Here is a 13,958-nt window from a genome sequence, read left to right as displayed (position 1 = left end):
CACACTTTGATTGGCAAGGTGGAGAGGACAATGGAATAAGTGCTGGGTAATTGTGTTCGTGTAGACGGGTAATGCATGTTCAGCATTGACATGGTGGGCTGAATGGCTGTATCACTTCTCTTTGCTAATGACTAAATGGGAAGTGATGCACTTTGGAAGCAGTACTGATGCTAGGATATTCGTGACTGACAGAGCCCAGGGGAGTACTGAGGAACAGAGGGACCTTGGAACACAGGTCCACAGATCCTTAAAGGTGGAACACATGTACATAATGTGGTAAGGAAGTCATATGGGACACTGTCCTACATTAAGTGCAGACTTAGGGAGGTTCTGCAACACATACGAAATGCTGGCGGAAATCAGCAGGTCAGGCAGCATCTTCAGAAATGAATAAACAGTCAACATTTTGGGCTGAGACCCTTCATCAGGACTGGAAAGGAAGGGGGCAGAAATCAGAATTAGAAGGTGGGGGGAGGGGAAGGAGTTGGCAGGTGAGAGGTGAGACCAGGTGGGTGGATGGGGGAGAGGGGATGAAGTAAGATGTTAGGTGGAAAAGGTAAAGGGCTGAAGAAGGAGGAGGAATCTGACAGAAGAGGAGGGTGGACGATGGAAGAAGGGGGAGGAGGAGGGGCACAGTGGGGAGATGATGGGCCGGTGAGGGGAAGAGAAGCAGTGAGAGAGGAGCCAGAATGAGGAATGGGAAAAGAGAGAATGAGGAGGGGTTGAAATTACCAGAAGTTTGAGTAATCGATGTTCATGCCATCAGGTTGGAGGCCACCCAGGTACAATATGAAGTGTTGCTCCTCCAACCTGAGTGTGGCTTCATCATTACTGTAGAGGAAGCCATGGACAGACATGTTGGAATGGGGATGGAAAATGAGGTTTGGAAGTGAATGCATGAGGCTTGTTTGGTAAGTTTGCAGATGACATGAAATCAGGAGGTTTTGTTTATAGTGAAGAAGGTTATTGTAGATTACAGGGGGACCTTAATCTGTTAGGGAAGTGGGCTAAGAAGTGGCAAATGGTCTTCAATACAGGTAAGTGTGAGATGAAGCAGTCTGGAAAGTCAAACTAGTGTAGGACGTTGTGTCAGTGGAGAACTAGGGATTGTAATGGAACAGGGGGATCTAGGAATCCATTGGAAGTGGTGTCATGGGTAGACAGGGTGGGGAAAATGGCTTTTAGTACCCTGACCTTCATCAGCTTGGTGACTGAGTATTGGAGAATGTTGCGGTAGTACAGAATAAGTCATTGGTGAGGATGCACTGGGAGTGCTGTGTATGCTTTGGGTTACCCTGTTATAGGAAATGTAGGATTAAACTGGAAAAGATTTACAAGGTAGCTGCCAGGACTGGAGGGCCTGAGTCACAGGGAGAGATTGCCTAGGTGAGATCTTCATTCCTTAGAGCATAGAGACAACCTTATAGAAATCTTTAGAATTATGAAAGGCATAGATACGGTGGGTGGTAACGTCCTTTCCCCAGGGTAGGGGAGACCAAAACTAGAAAGCATGGGTTTAGAATGAGAGGGGAGAGATTTTAAAGGGAGCTGAGGGGCAACTTTTCATTCAGAAAGTGGTGATATATGGAACGAGCTGCCAGAGGGGCTGGTTCAGCAGTGTAATTGAAGAAGTATTTGGATAGGTCCAGGGAGGGACGAGCCTTGTGGGGGATATGTACCGAACGCAGGAAATTAGGGTTAGCTATGTGGGCATGGTGGTTAGCATAGACTGGTTGGGCTGAGTGGCCTTTTTCCATGTTGTATTGCTCAGCAGTATGACTCGGAAACCTGAGGGGCAGGTGTAGGGTATCTGGAGTGAGCCAGTGGAACTGGTGGAGGCAGATGTGTTTACAGCATTCAAGAGGCTTTTGGGCAAATGCATGCGTTGGAAAGGAGCAGAGGGATATGGACTTAATACAGGCAAGTGGAATGAACGTAGGTCAACATCACGGTCAGCCCAGACAAGGTGGACTAAAGGCCTCTTTCTGTGCAGCACTATTCTCTGGTCGTGTGAGCTGCTAGGGAAACACTGAACATAGAACAGTACAAGTCATTCAGCCCAATATGATGTGCAGAACCAAGCCAATCAATCAGTAATCAAATGGCTAACTAAACTAATTCCCTAATGCCTGCACAATGACCATATCCCTTCATTTTCCTAATCTTCATGGTCTAAACTTCTCTTAAAAGTGTCTAACGTATCTGCCATCCCGGCAGCACATTCCAGGTACCCACCACAAGAGGAACTTGTCCCTCACATCTCCTTTGAATTTACCCCCTCTCACCTTAAATGCATGCTCTCTGTGACCCTAGGCTCTACTCAGTCTGTGCCCCTCGTAACCCAAGTTTGTCCAAACTCGCAATAGCACATGCACTCAAATCCAGGCAGCATCCTGGTGAACCTCTTCTGCACCCTCTCCGAAGCCTCGGCATCCTTCCGATAATGGGATGACCAGAACTCCAGATGAGGCCTAACTAGAGTTTTAGAAAGATGCAACACAACAAAGAACGTAGAAATATACAGCTCATACAGGCTCTTCGGCCCACAATGGCACTGACCATGTATCCTACTCTGGAAACTGCCTAGAAATGGGCCGGCTGGTGGCACAATGACATTGGCGCTGGACCCGGAAGCGGAGGTTCCCGGGTTCGAAACCAGTCAGGTCTGCCCCGAGTACGCTTTCCATCCGTGCCAGGTCCTCGTAAAACAAAGGGAAAATACTGCAAAAATGTCTGTGTGAGGAGTGGCGTGCCACACAGTCTCTCTCTCGCTCCATGCCTTGTAAAAGCCATGAAAAAGACATCATCACGGACGCACGCACGCACACACAGACGCACATGCACAGACTCGCACACGTAGGCACACGCCAAAAAAAAGAAGAAACTGCCCAAGAATTTCCCTACTGCAGAGCCCTCTATTTTTCTAAGCTCCATATGCCTATCTAAGAGTCTCTTAAAAGACCCTATTGCGTCCGCCTCCATCACCGTCGCCGGCAGTGCATTCACGCACTCACCACTCTCTGTGTGAAAAACTTGTTGACTGGGAACAATAATTTTTCATTTAGATAAAATGATTAGAGGTGGCATGATAACATAGTGGCCAGCATAAAACTTTACAGCATTAGCGACCAGGGTTCAGTTCTTGCTGCTGTGTGTGAGGAACTTGTCCACTCTCCCGGTGACCGTGTGGGTTTCCTCCCACATTCCAAAGACTTGCGGGTTAGTAGGTTAATTGGTCACATGGGTGAATTGTACGGTGTTTGCACATCGCATCAGAAGGGTCAGTTATCATAGTTTATTACAAAATAAGAAAGAACAATAATCAACATGGTGAACAACTGATCTTTTCTCTTCTCTCTCCTGCAGCCATAACATCCTGTTGTACGAAGACGGCCATGCCGTAGTTGCTGACTTTGGAGGTTGGGATCTGACAGACATGAGATCTTGGTTGACGTGTGTTGGGCAGGGGGCGAGGGGCAACCTAAAGCTCAAAGACCCACGGGCTACTCCTGGGGTTCGGACCACTGAACGTGGTGTTGACGTAACTGACCCCTGTCTTGTACCCACCCTTGTTAGAGAAGACTCACAGAACAGAGGGATGGCCGAACAAATTGCCATATCACCCACCAACACAGGAGAGGATATTTGTATTCTAGTGCACCCTGTTCAAAGCAATGTAACCTCCTCCCCACTCCTAACCCTGTGTACACAGGGTTGAGAGATGATTTGATAGAAGTGTTCTAGATAATGAGAGGCAGAGATAGAGTGGTCAGTTAGAGACGTTTTCCCAAGGCAGCAATGGGAATTCCAGAGGACATCATTTTAAGGTGATTGGGGGATGTTAGATGTCGGAGCTTTACACAGGGACTGGTGGAATGCCCTGCCGGGGTGGGAGGGAGAAAGGGGCATCTTTACTGTTGTGGTGTTCTGCTAAATATGGTGGGCATGCTGGTTTGATGCCAGAATGTGTAGTGACACTCGCGGCCTGCCCCCAGCACATCATTAGGTTGTATTAGTTGTTAACATGACAAATTTCGCTATACGTTTCATTGAGCATGTGATAAATAAACTTGAATTTTGAACCTTGTGGATGAGGGGTCAGATGGTAGATGGCATCTGGATGGAGATGAAGGTATTTAAGTCTGGTAGGTTACGTTACAACAGCTGGAACTGTCAGCGGATGCATTTATTGTTCAATGTGAATAGAAGAACAGGAATGGTGAGACCACTCAACCCCTCAGTCCTATCCCGTCACTCAATGTGACCATAGCTGATCTGTCCCAGGACTCATCTCCTCTTCTGTGCCAGTTCCCCATCGCCTTCAGTCCCCTGACCTGTCAAACATTTCCCTCCCTCCACTTTCAATTCCACCCCCAGTGGTCCAGTCTCCATACCATCTGGGTGGGGAATTCCAGAGATTCCCCTCCCTCTGTGAGAAGTCTCTACACATCTCAATTTTAAATGTCCATCGCCCCCCCTCCCATCCTCTCATGTGCTGTCTGTGGAAACATCTCCACCTCAATGTATGTTTCACTAAGATTGCCCCTCATTGTGATAAATTACAAAGAATGACCAGTCCAATTTCTTCAGTCACTCGGGACTCTCATCCCAGGAATTACCCCAGCGACCATCTTCGGGCCTGCCCGTTGTCAGTGTGTAGACTTACATTGGATAATAAGGGCTAGATTCCAGAGGTGGGTAAAGGGGATGGATACAGAGCAGTAGCCAGCAGGGGCAGGGGTAGAGTGGGTGGAAAGGCCTGTCTGTGTGCTGTCAAACTCTGTATCTGTAAGCACAGGTTCTCCCACGCCGGTAATGTAAAGAACACAACATGAGGAGTGTAGGTTTGCTGAAGGATCTCTCTGTCTACAGAGTCCCGCTTCCTGCTCTCAATGGATGAAGATAACATGACCAAACAGCCTGGGGTAGGTGTCATCTCCTGTTCCCCTTCACTCCTGCTCCTCAACCCTACAACCTCCCCTTTGCACCTGAACCCAACTTTACAACCTACGCTTCACCCCTGCCCCCTGAAGTTAGAATCTCCACTCGGGTGGTTTCGTGGATCCAGTGGGGTTATTTGGAAGTGACAGCAGGAATTGGTGAGAGTGGTGACTGAAATGCCAGAGCTCTGTGACAGGGGGTCGTGGTGGTGTCGGTGTGATCCTGATGTCCAGTGTAACAGACTCTCTCTGCCACACAGAACCTGCGGTGGATGGCTCCTGAGGTCTTTACACAGTGCACTCGGTACACCATTAAAGCTGACGTCTTCAGCTACGCCCTGTGTCTCTGGGAACTACTGACTGGTGAAATCCCCTTTGCACACCTCAAGCCAGGTGAGTGAGACTGAAAGGAAATGGTCCAGAGGGATGAGGAGGGGGAAATGAGAAGAAAACAGTAAAAGTGGGAAGATGGGTTTGGAGGGTGATGGAGAGATGTGAAGCTCAAAAAAATGCGGATACTGGAAGTCTGAAACAAAGACAGAACTTACTGGAACCACACAGGAGGTCATAGAACATAGAATAGTTCAGCACAGTACAGTCCCTTCGGCCCACAATGTTGTGCCGACCCTTAAACCCTGCCTCCCATATAACATCCCCACCTTAAATTCCTCCATGTACCTGTCTAGTTGTCTCTTAAACTTCACTAGTGTATCTGCCTCCACCACTGACTCAGGCAGTGCATTCCACGCACCAACCACTCTCTGAGTAAAAAATCTTCCTCTAATATCCCCCTTGAACTTCCCACCCCTTACCTTAAAGCCATGTCCTCTTGTATTGAGCAGTGGTGCCCTGGGGAAGAGGTGCTGGCTGTCCATTCTATCTATTCCTCTTAATATCTTGTATACCTCTATCATGTCTCCTCTCATCCTCCTCCTCTCCAAAGAGTAAAGCCCCAGCTTCCTTAATCTCTGATCATAATGCATACTCTCTAAACCAGGCAGCATCCTGGTAAATCTCCTCTGTAGCCTTTCCAATGCTTCCACATCTTTCCTATAGTGAGATGACCAGAACTGGACACAATACTCCAAGTGTGGCCTAACCAGAGTTTTATAGAGCTGCAGCACTACATCGCGGGAATATTCCAGCAGGCCCCGGGGACTTATCTATCCTAATGTATTTTAACAACTCCAACACCTCCTCTCCCTTAATATCAACATGCTCCAGAACATCAACCTCACTCATATTGTCCTCACCATCATCAAGTTCCCTCTCATTGGTGAATACCAAAGAGAAGTAGTCATTGAGGACCTCGCTCACTTCCACAGCCTCCAGGCGCATCTTCCCACCTTTATCTCTAATCGGTCCTATCTTCACTCCTGTCATCCTTTTGTTCTTCACATAATTGAAGAATGCCTTGGAGTTTTCCTTTACCCTTCTCGCCAAGGCCTTCTCATGCCCCCTTCTTGCTCTCCTCAGCCCCTTCGTAAGCACCTTTCTTGCTACCTTGTATTCCTCAATAGACCCATCTGATCCTTGCTTCCTAAACCTCATGTATGCTGCCTTCTTCCACCTGACTAGATTTTCCACCTCACTTGTCACCCATGGTTCCTGCACCCTACCATTCTTTATCTTCCTCACCGGGACAAATTTATCCCTAACATGCTGCAAGAGATCTCTAAACATCGACCACATGTCCATAGTACATTTCCCTGCAAAAACATCATCCCAATTCACACCCGCAAGTTCTAGCCTTATAGCCTCATAATTTGCCCTTCCCCAATTAAAAATTTTCCTGTCCTCTCTGATTTTATCCTTTTCCATGATAATGCTAAAGGCCAGGGAGCGGTGGTCACTGTCCCCCAGATGCTCACCCACTGAGAGATCTGTGACCTGACTGGGTTCATTACCTAATACTAGATCTAGTATGGCATTCCCCCTGGTCGGCCTGTCAATATACTGTGACAGGAATCCGTCCTGGACACACTTAACAAACTTTGCCCCATCTAAACCCTTGGAACTAATCAGGTGCCAATCAATATTAAGGAAGTTAAAGTCACCCATGATAACAACCCTGTTATTTTTGCACCTTTCCAAAATCTGCCTCCCAATCTGCTCCTCGGTATCTCTGCTCCTACCATGGGGCCTATAGAATACCCCCAACAGAATAACTGCTCCCTTCCTGTTCCTGACTTCCACCCATACTGACTCAAAAGAGGATACTGTTACATTACCCACCCTTTCTGTAGCTGTAATAGTATCCCTGACCAGTAATGCCACCCCTCCTCCCCTTTTTCCCCCCTCTCTATCTCTGTTAAAGCACTGAAATCCAGGAATATTGAGAATCCATTCCTGCCTTGGTGCTAGCCAAGTCTCTGTAATGGCCACTACATCATAATTCCATGTATATATCCAAGCTCTCAGTTCATCAACTCAGGTCCGGCAGCATCCTGGAGAGGGGAACAGTGAGTGGTTCAGGGATCAATGGTCCACTGTCAGAACCGGATAAAACTCCGATAATTGAATATTCCAGAGTATTCTGAAACCACAGCATCTGGCCCAGTAGGGAATATCCCTTGTGTTCCCTTTGAGCTCTTTGGGGCCTCTTGTCCCACTCATCCTTAAAACTCATCCAACTCACTGGAAAATCAACAGTAATAATGTGTGATGTCTTAAGGTAAAGTGATTTGGAAGTGTAAACATGAGGTGCTGGAAATCCAGAGCCACATGGAGAGAGACAGACAGGGAAACACGCAGGGTGCTGGAAATCCAGAGCCACATGGAGAGAGACAGACAGGGAAACACGCACGGTGCTGGAAATCCAGAGCCACATGGAGAGAGACAGACAGGGAAACACGCAGGGTGCTGGAAATCCAGAGCCACATGGAGAGAGACAGACAGGGAAACACGCACGGTGCTGGAAATCCAGAGCCACATGGAGAGAGACAGACAGGGAAACACGCACGGTGCTGGAAATCCAGAGCCACATGGAGAGAGACAGACAGGGAAACACGCACGGTGCTGGAAATCCAGAGCCACACACACGCAATATGAATGAAGTAAGAAGCTGGAAGTTAATGGGAGGAAAAGGTAACCAACTGGAGAAGAAGGAATCTGATAGGAGAAGAGAGTGGACTGTGGGAGAAAGGGAAGAAGGACGGTGCCAGGGGTTGGTTCTCGGCAGGTGAGGAGAAGAGGTAAGATACCAGAGTGAGGACATGAAGTAGAGATTAGATTAGATTAGATTCAACTTTATTGTCATTGTGCCGAGTACAGATACAAAGCCAATGAAACGCAGTGAGCATCTGACCAGAAATGCAAAGAATAGTGTTATTTACAAAATAACTGCAAATAAGAAGTAAGTGCTAGAGCACACAAATATAAAAGTACTGAGACAGCACAATATGGGTGCAATACTGCTTAGCGCTGTGATGAGCGGTTCAGCAGTGTCACAGCCTCAGGGAAGAAGCTCTTCCTCAGCCTGCTGGTGCGGGAGCGGAGGCTCCTGTAGCGCCTACTGGATGGGAGGAGAGTAAAAAGTCCATAGTTAGGGTGAGATGCATCCTTGATAATACTTTTCGCCCTGCCCAGGCAGCGTTTATGGTAGATGTTCTCAATGGTGGGCAATTGGGTGCCTATAATCCACTGGGCAGCTTTCACAACAGGCTGGAGTACTTTGCGGTCTGATACAGGACAATTGCCATACCACACTGAGATGTAGTTGGTGAGTATGCTCTCAATGGTACAGCAGTAAAAGTCCATCAGTATCCTAGGACAGAGGTGAGCTTTCTTGATTCTAGAGAGAAGGGGAAGGAGAAAAAATACCAGAAGTTAGAGAAATTGATGCTCATGCCATGAGGTTGGGAGCTACACAGATGGAATGAAGTGTTGCTCCTCCAACAGTTGGCCCTAAATAACCACTGTTTATTCATTTCCATAGCTTCTGAGCTGGCTGAGGTCCTCCAGCATTTTCTGTGTCTTGCTCTGAATCTTTTCTGTTTGTCATTAAGGTACAAGATTGGAAAGTCAAAGACCAGCTTTTTTTGTCACATGCACATCAAAACATGAGAAGGGGCAAAGAGAGTTCATAGATCCCTCAAGGATGCAGCAGGAGTTGTTTTGGATTCTGGCGCCTTTAATCTAAGTTTCTTTCGGACGTTAGGAAAGGGACACAACACTCGTTGTTTCACAATCATTTTATTAAGTGTTAATAGAACAAAGAAAACTGGAAAGGGACAGTAACAGGAGCAGAGGCTAGTGACAGAAATGAGGAAAGAAGAAAGATGGTGTTGCTGTGTGGTCAGCTCTTTTTATACTCCAGAGCTAAGGAAGATCCCATTCAAATTTACAGATAAGAGTCAACCAATCAGATAGCCCCAAATAAGATATCCCCTCTTCTTATTGCTATGATCAGGGAGGAGGTACAGGAGCCTGAAGACCCACACTCAGTGATTCAGGACCAGCTTCTTCCTCTCTGCCATCCGATTTCTGAGTGGAAGATGAACCATGGACACTACCTCACCACTTTTTCATTTTTTTCTCTTTTTGCACTACTTATTTAATTTAACTTTTTACTGCAAATTACAGTAAGAATTAGTTAAGGCAACATATTTCATGATGTATGCCAGTGATATTAAACCTGATTCTGATTCAAATAATGCAGCACCTGAGAAGCTTCCAGAGCTTTCCAGAATGGTATAAAGAACTGTAACCACCAGGGGACACACTGAACAATTGATATTCAGTATACTGTGGCCATTAGGAAACACCAGGAGACCATTAGGAGAAGCGGGTGGAGGGGACTCATAGTCAGGGGTTCTGTGGATGTGAAAGGAACATACGGATGGTACGTTTTCTCCCAGGTGCCAGGGTCGGGGACGACTTGGATCATGCCACATTTTGGAGAGGGGGGCAGCCAGATGTCCTGATACACGTTGGTACCAATGACATTGGAAGGAAAAACAAAGAGGTCCTGAAGAGAGAATTCAGAGAGTTAGGTAGAAAGCTGAGAAGCAGGACCTCCAGGGTAGTAATTTCTGGATTGCTGCCTGTGCCACACACCAGTGAGGGTACCAACAGGCTGATTTGGCAAATTAATGCGTGGCTGAGAAGCCGGTGCATGGAGGCAGGGCTTCAGATTCTTGGATCACTGGGATTTCTTCTGGAGGAGGTATGACCTGTACAAAATGGACAGATTGCACCTGAACCCAAGGGGAATTAATATTCTCGTGGGCAGGTTTGTTAGAACTGTTGGGGAGGGTTTAAATTAATTCGGCAGGGCGTTGGGAATGGGAGTGAAGGGACTCAGGATAGGACAGATGATAAAAAAAGCAAAGATAGCATGCAGTCAGACTGTCAGGATGGACTGACAGATGATAGGACATAATTGCAGCCAGCAGGGTGAGTATCAGTGCATTAGGGTTGCAGAATCAAATAGAGTAGTAAATGCAGCACTCAGAGATATATCTGAATGCACAGAGTATAATAAAATAGGATGGATGATGTTGTTGCACTATTACAGATTGCCAGGTAGGATGTTGTGGCCATCACTGAATCGTGGTTGAAGGATGGTTGTAGTTGGGAGCTGAATGTCTAAGGTTAGATGTTGTATTGGAGGGATAGGAAGGTAGGCAGAGGGGGTGGTGTGGCTCTGCTGATAAAGAATGGCATCAAATCAGTAGAAAGATATGATATAGGTTCAGAAGGTGTTGAATCCTTGTGGGTTGAGTTAAGAACTGCAAGGGTAAAAGGACCCCCAACAGTAGCTGGGAGGTGGACCACAGATTACAACCGGAAATAGAAATGGTGTGTCAAAAGGGCAATGTTATGATAGTCATGAGAGATTTTAACATGCAGGTGCATTGGGAAAATCAGGCTGGAACTGGATCCCAAGGAGAGTTTGTTGAATGCCTACAAGATGGCTTCTTAGAGCGGTTTGTCGTTGAGCTTACTCGGGGATCAGCTATACTCGATTGGGTGTTATATAATGAACTGGCGGTGATTAGGGAACTGAAGGTAAAAGAACACTTAGGAGACAGTGATCATGGTATGATTGATTTCAACTTGAAATTTGATAGGGAGAAAGTAAAGTCTGATGCAGCAGTAAGAGATGGAGTAAAGGAAATTACAGTGGTATCAGAGATGAGTTGGTCAAAATAAAGTGGAAGAAGCTGCTGGCTGGGATGTCAGTAGTGCAGCAATGGTGTGAGTTTTAGGAAGGTGCAGAATGAATATATTCCAAGAACAAAGAAATACTCAAATGGCAAAATATATAAACGTGGCTAACAAGGTCAGTCAAACCTAATGTAAAAGCAAAAGTGTGGGCATAAAACAAAGCAAAAATTAATGGGAAGACAGAGGACTGGGAAGCTTTTAAACCTCTAACGAGAGCAACTAAAAGAATCATTAGGAGGAAAAAGATGAAATATGAAAGCAAGCTAACAAACAATATCAAAGTGGATAGTGAAAGCTTTTTCAAAATAAGAGAGATGAGAGTGTGCATAGGACTGCTAGAAAATGAGGCAGGAGAAATAATAATGGGGAACAAGGAGATGGCAGATGAGTAAATAATTATTTTGCATCAGACTTCACTGTGGAAGACACTAGCTGTGTGCCAGATGTTAAAGGTGTGAGGGAGGAGAAGTGAGTGCAGTTTCTATTACAAGGGAGTAGGTGCTCAAAAAGCTGAAAGACCTAAGGATACATAAGTCACCCAAGCCAGATGAACTGCACCCTAGAGTTCTGAAAGAGGTAGTGATAGAGATTATGGAGGTATTAGTAATGATCTTTCAAAAATCATTGGACTCTGGCATGGTGCCAGAGGACTGGAAAATTGCAAATGTCACTCCACTCTTTAAGAAAGGAGGAAGGCAGCAGAAAGTAAATTACAGTATAGACTAGTTAGCCTGACCTCAGTGGTTGGGAAGATGTTAGAATCAACTGTTAAGGATGAGGTAATGAAGTACTTGGTGACACAAGACAAGATAGTACAAAGTCAACATGGTTTCCTTCAGGGAAAATTCTGCCTGACAAAGCTGTTGGAATTCTTTGAGGAGATTACAAGTAGGATAGATAAAGAAAATGCAGTGGATGTTGTCTATTTGGACTTTCAGAAGGCCTTTGACAAGGTGCCACACACGAGGCTGCTTACCAAGTTAAAAGCTCATGGTATTACAGGACAATTACTAACATGGTTAGGACATTGGCTGATTGGTAGGAGGCAGCGAGTGGGAATAATAGTATCCATTTCTGATTGACTGCTGGTGACTAGTGGTGTTCTGCAGGGGTCAGTGTTGGGACCACTTCTTTTTACGCTGTATATAAATGATTTAGATGATGGAATAGATTACTTTGTTGCCAAGTTTTCAGATGATACGAAGATTGGTGGAGGGGCAGGTAGTGTTGAGGAAACAAGTAGGCTGCAGAAGATCAGGAGAATGGAAAAGAAAATGGCAAATGAAATACAATGTCGGAAAATATATGGTCATGCATTTTGGTGGTAGAAATAAATGTACAGACTATTTTCTAAATGAGAAAATGCAAAAATCTAAGATGCAAAAGGACTTGGGAGTCCCTCTGTAGAACTCCCTAAAGGTTAACTTGGAGGTTGAGTCAGTGGTGGGGAAGGCAAATGCAATGTGAGCATTCATTTCAAGAGGTCTAGAATACAAGAGCAGGGATGTGATGCTGAGGCTTTATAAGGTGGTGGAGGCCTCACCTTGAGTATTATGAACAGTTTTCGGCTCCTCACCTAAGAAAATATGTGCTGGGATTGGAGAGGGTCCAGAGGAGGTTTGCAAGGATGATTCTGGGAATGAAAGGGTTATCATACAAGGAACATTTGATGGTCTTGGGTCTGTCTTCGCTGGAACTTAGAAGGATAAGGGGGATGTGAATCTCATTGAAATCTTTCAAATGTTGAAAGGCACAGACAGAGTAGATGTGGAAAGGATGTTCTCCATGGTGGGCAAATCTAGGTCAAGAGGGCACAACCTCAGGTTAGAGGGGCATCCACTTCAAACAGATGCAGAGAAATTTCTTTCGGCAGAGGTTGGCGAATTTGTGGAATTTGTTACCACAGGCAGCTGTGGAGGCCAGGTTGTTGGGTTATTTAAGGCAGAGCTTGATCTGTTCTTGATTGAACATGGCATCAGAGGTTATGGCTAGTGGGGCTGATGAGGAGAAAAGAGGATCAGCCATGATTGAAAGGCAAAGTAGACTTGATGGGCCAAATGGCCTAATTCTGCTCGTATGTCTAATGTTCTTATGGTTAAGTGTATAGAAGTTCTTAAAGGCAATGCAAGCAGACAATCAATTGTTACGCTGCAAAGAAAATAGCTATTAAGCAGTCTAATCCAATAGTTGATAGGATGTTTAAGAAGGCGTAAAGTGTGTTGGCCTTCATTAGTCAAGGGATTCAGTTCAAGAGCTGCAGGGTAGTGTTGTAGCTCTATTTGCCGGCCCTGTTTGCTGAGCGGTGCAGTGGGAAGGGAAGGGTTGTATGTCTGTCAGGACACTGCCTGACTCTAACCAGCTGTTTGTTGTTGATCCAGCTGCTGCAGCTGCTGATATGGCCTACCACCACGTGAGGCCGCCCATTGGCTACTCCATTCCCAAGCCTGTCTCCTCCCTGCTAATGAGGGCCTGGAACGCCTGTCCAGAGGTGAGTGGTCACACATCTGCCTGTCCATTCGGTTGTACTGCGCGAGGATTGGAGGGTAGGGGAGGAGGTGATTAGCACGCAAAGTGGATCTTTGGGCTGATAGCACTGATGTATGGACAGAGAGTCACGGCACAGAACTGAAAAAGGCCTTTCAGCCCGAGATGTCAATGCAGTGAGGGAGAAAAGTGGTGGATATGTCCAGTCCATCACATCACTGAGAACATTTAAATGGAGCACTGACATAAGAGAGCAGCAGCAATCAACAAGGACCCCAACCATCCAGACTACGTCCTCTTTTCACCACTACCAACACGCAGGAGGTACGGGAATCTTGGGTCTCACACCACCAGGTTTAGAAA

At 46.1% G+C, this 13,958-nt stretch overlaps 1 protein-coding gene across 1 annotated transcript in view; it reads left to right on the top strand.

Moving 5' to 3' along the window:
- tnni3k (TNNI3 interacting kinase) overlaps positions 1–13,958 on the top strand; it is a 167,140-nt gene that overhangs the window by 101,875 nt on the left and 51,307 nt on the right. The window contains exons 20-23 of the mRNA XM_072273253.1: positions 3,367–3,419; positions 4,873–4,925; positions 5,201–5,333; positions 13,490–13,599. Coding sequence (XP_072129354.1) covers positions 3,367–3,419; positions 4,873–4,925; positions 5,201–5,333; positions 13,490–13,599 — 349 coding nt within the window. The remainder of the gene's footprint in view (positions 1–3,366; positions 3,420–4,872; positions 4,926–5,200; positions 5,334–13,489; positions 13,600–13,958) is intronic.

The sequence above is a fragment of the Mobula birostris genome, chromosome 12 (assembly GCF_030028105.1).
Source record: "Mobula birostris isolate sMobBir1 chromosome 12, sMobBir1.hap1, whole genome shotgun sequence".
Classification (NCBI taxonomy): Eukaryota; Metazoa; Chordata; class Chondrichthyes; order Myliobatiformes; family Myliobatidae; genus Mobula; species Mobula birostris.
The sequence above is the reverse complement of the archived record's forward strand: the minus strand, read 5'-3'. Positions and strand labels throughout refer to the sequence as shown.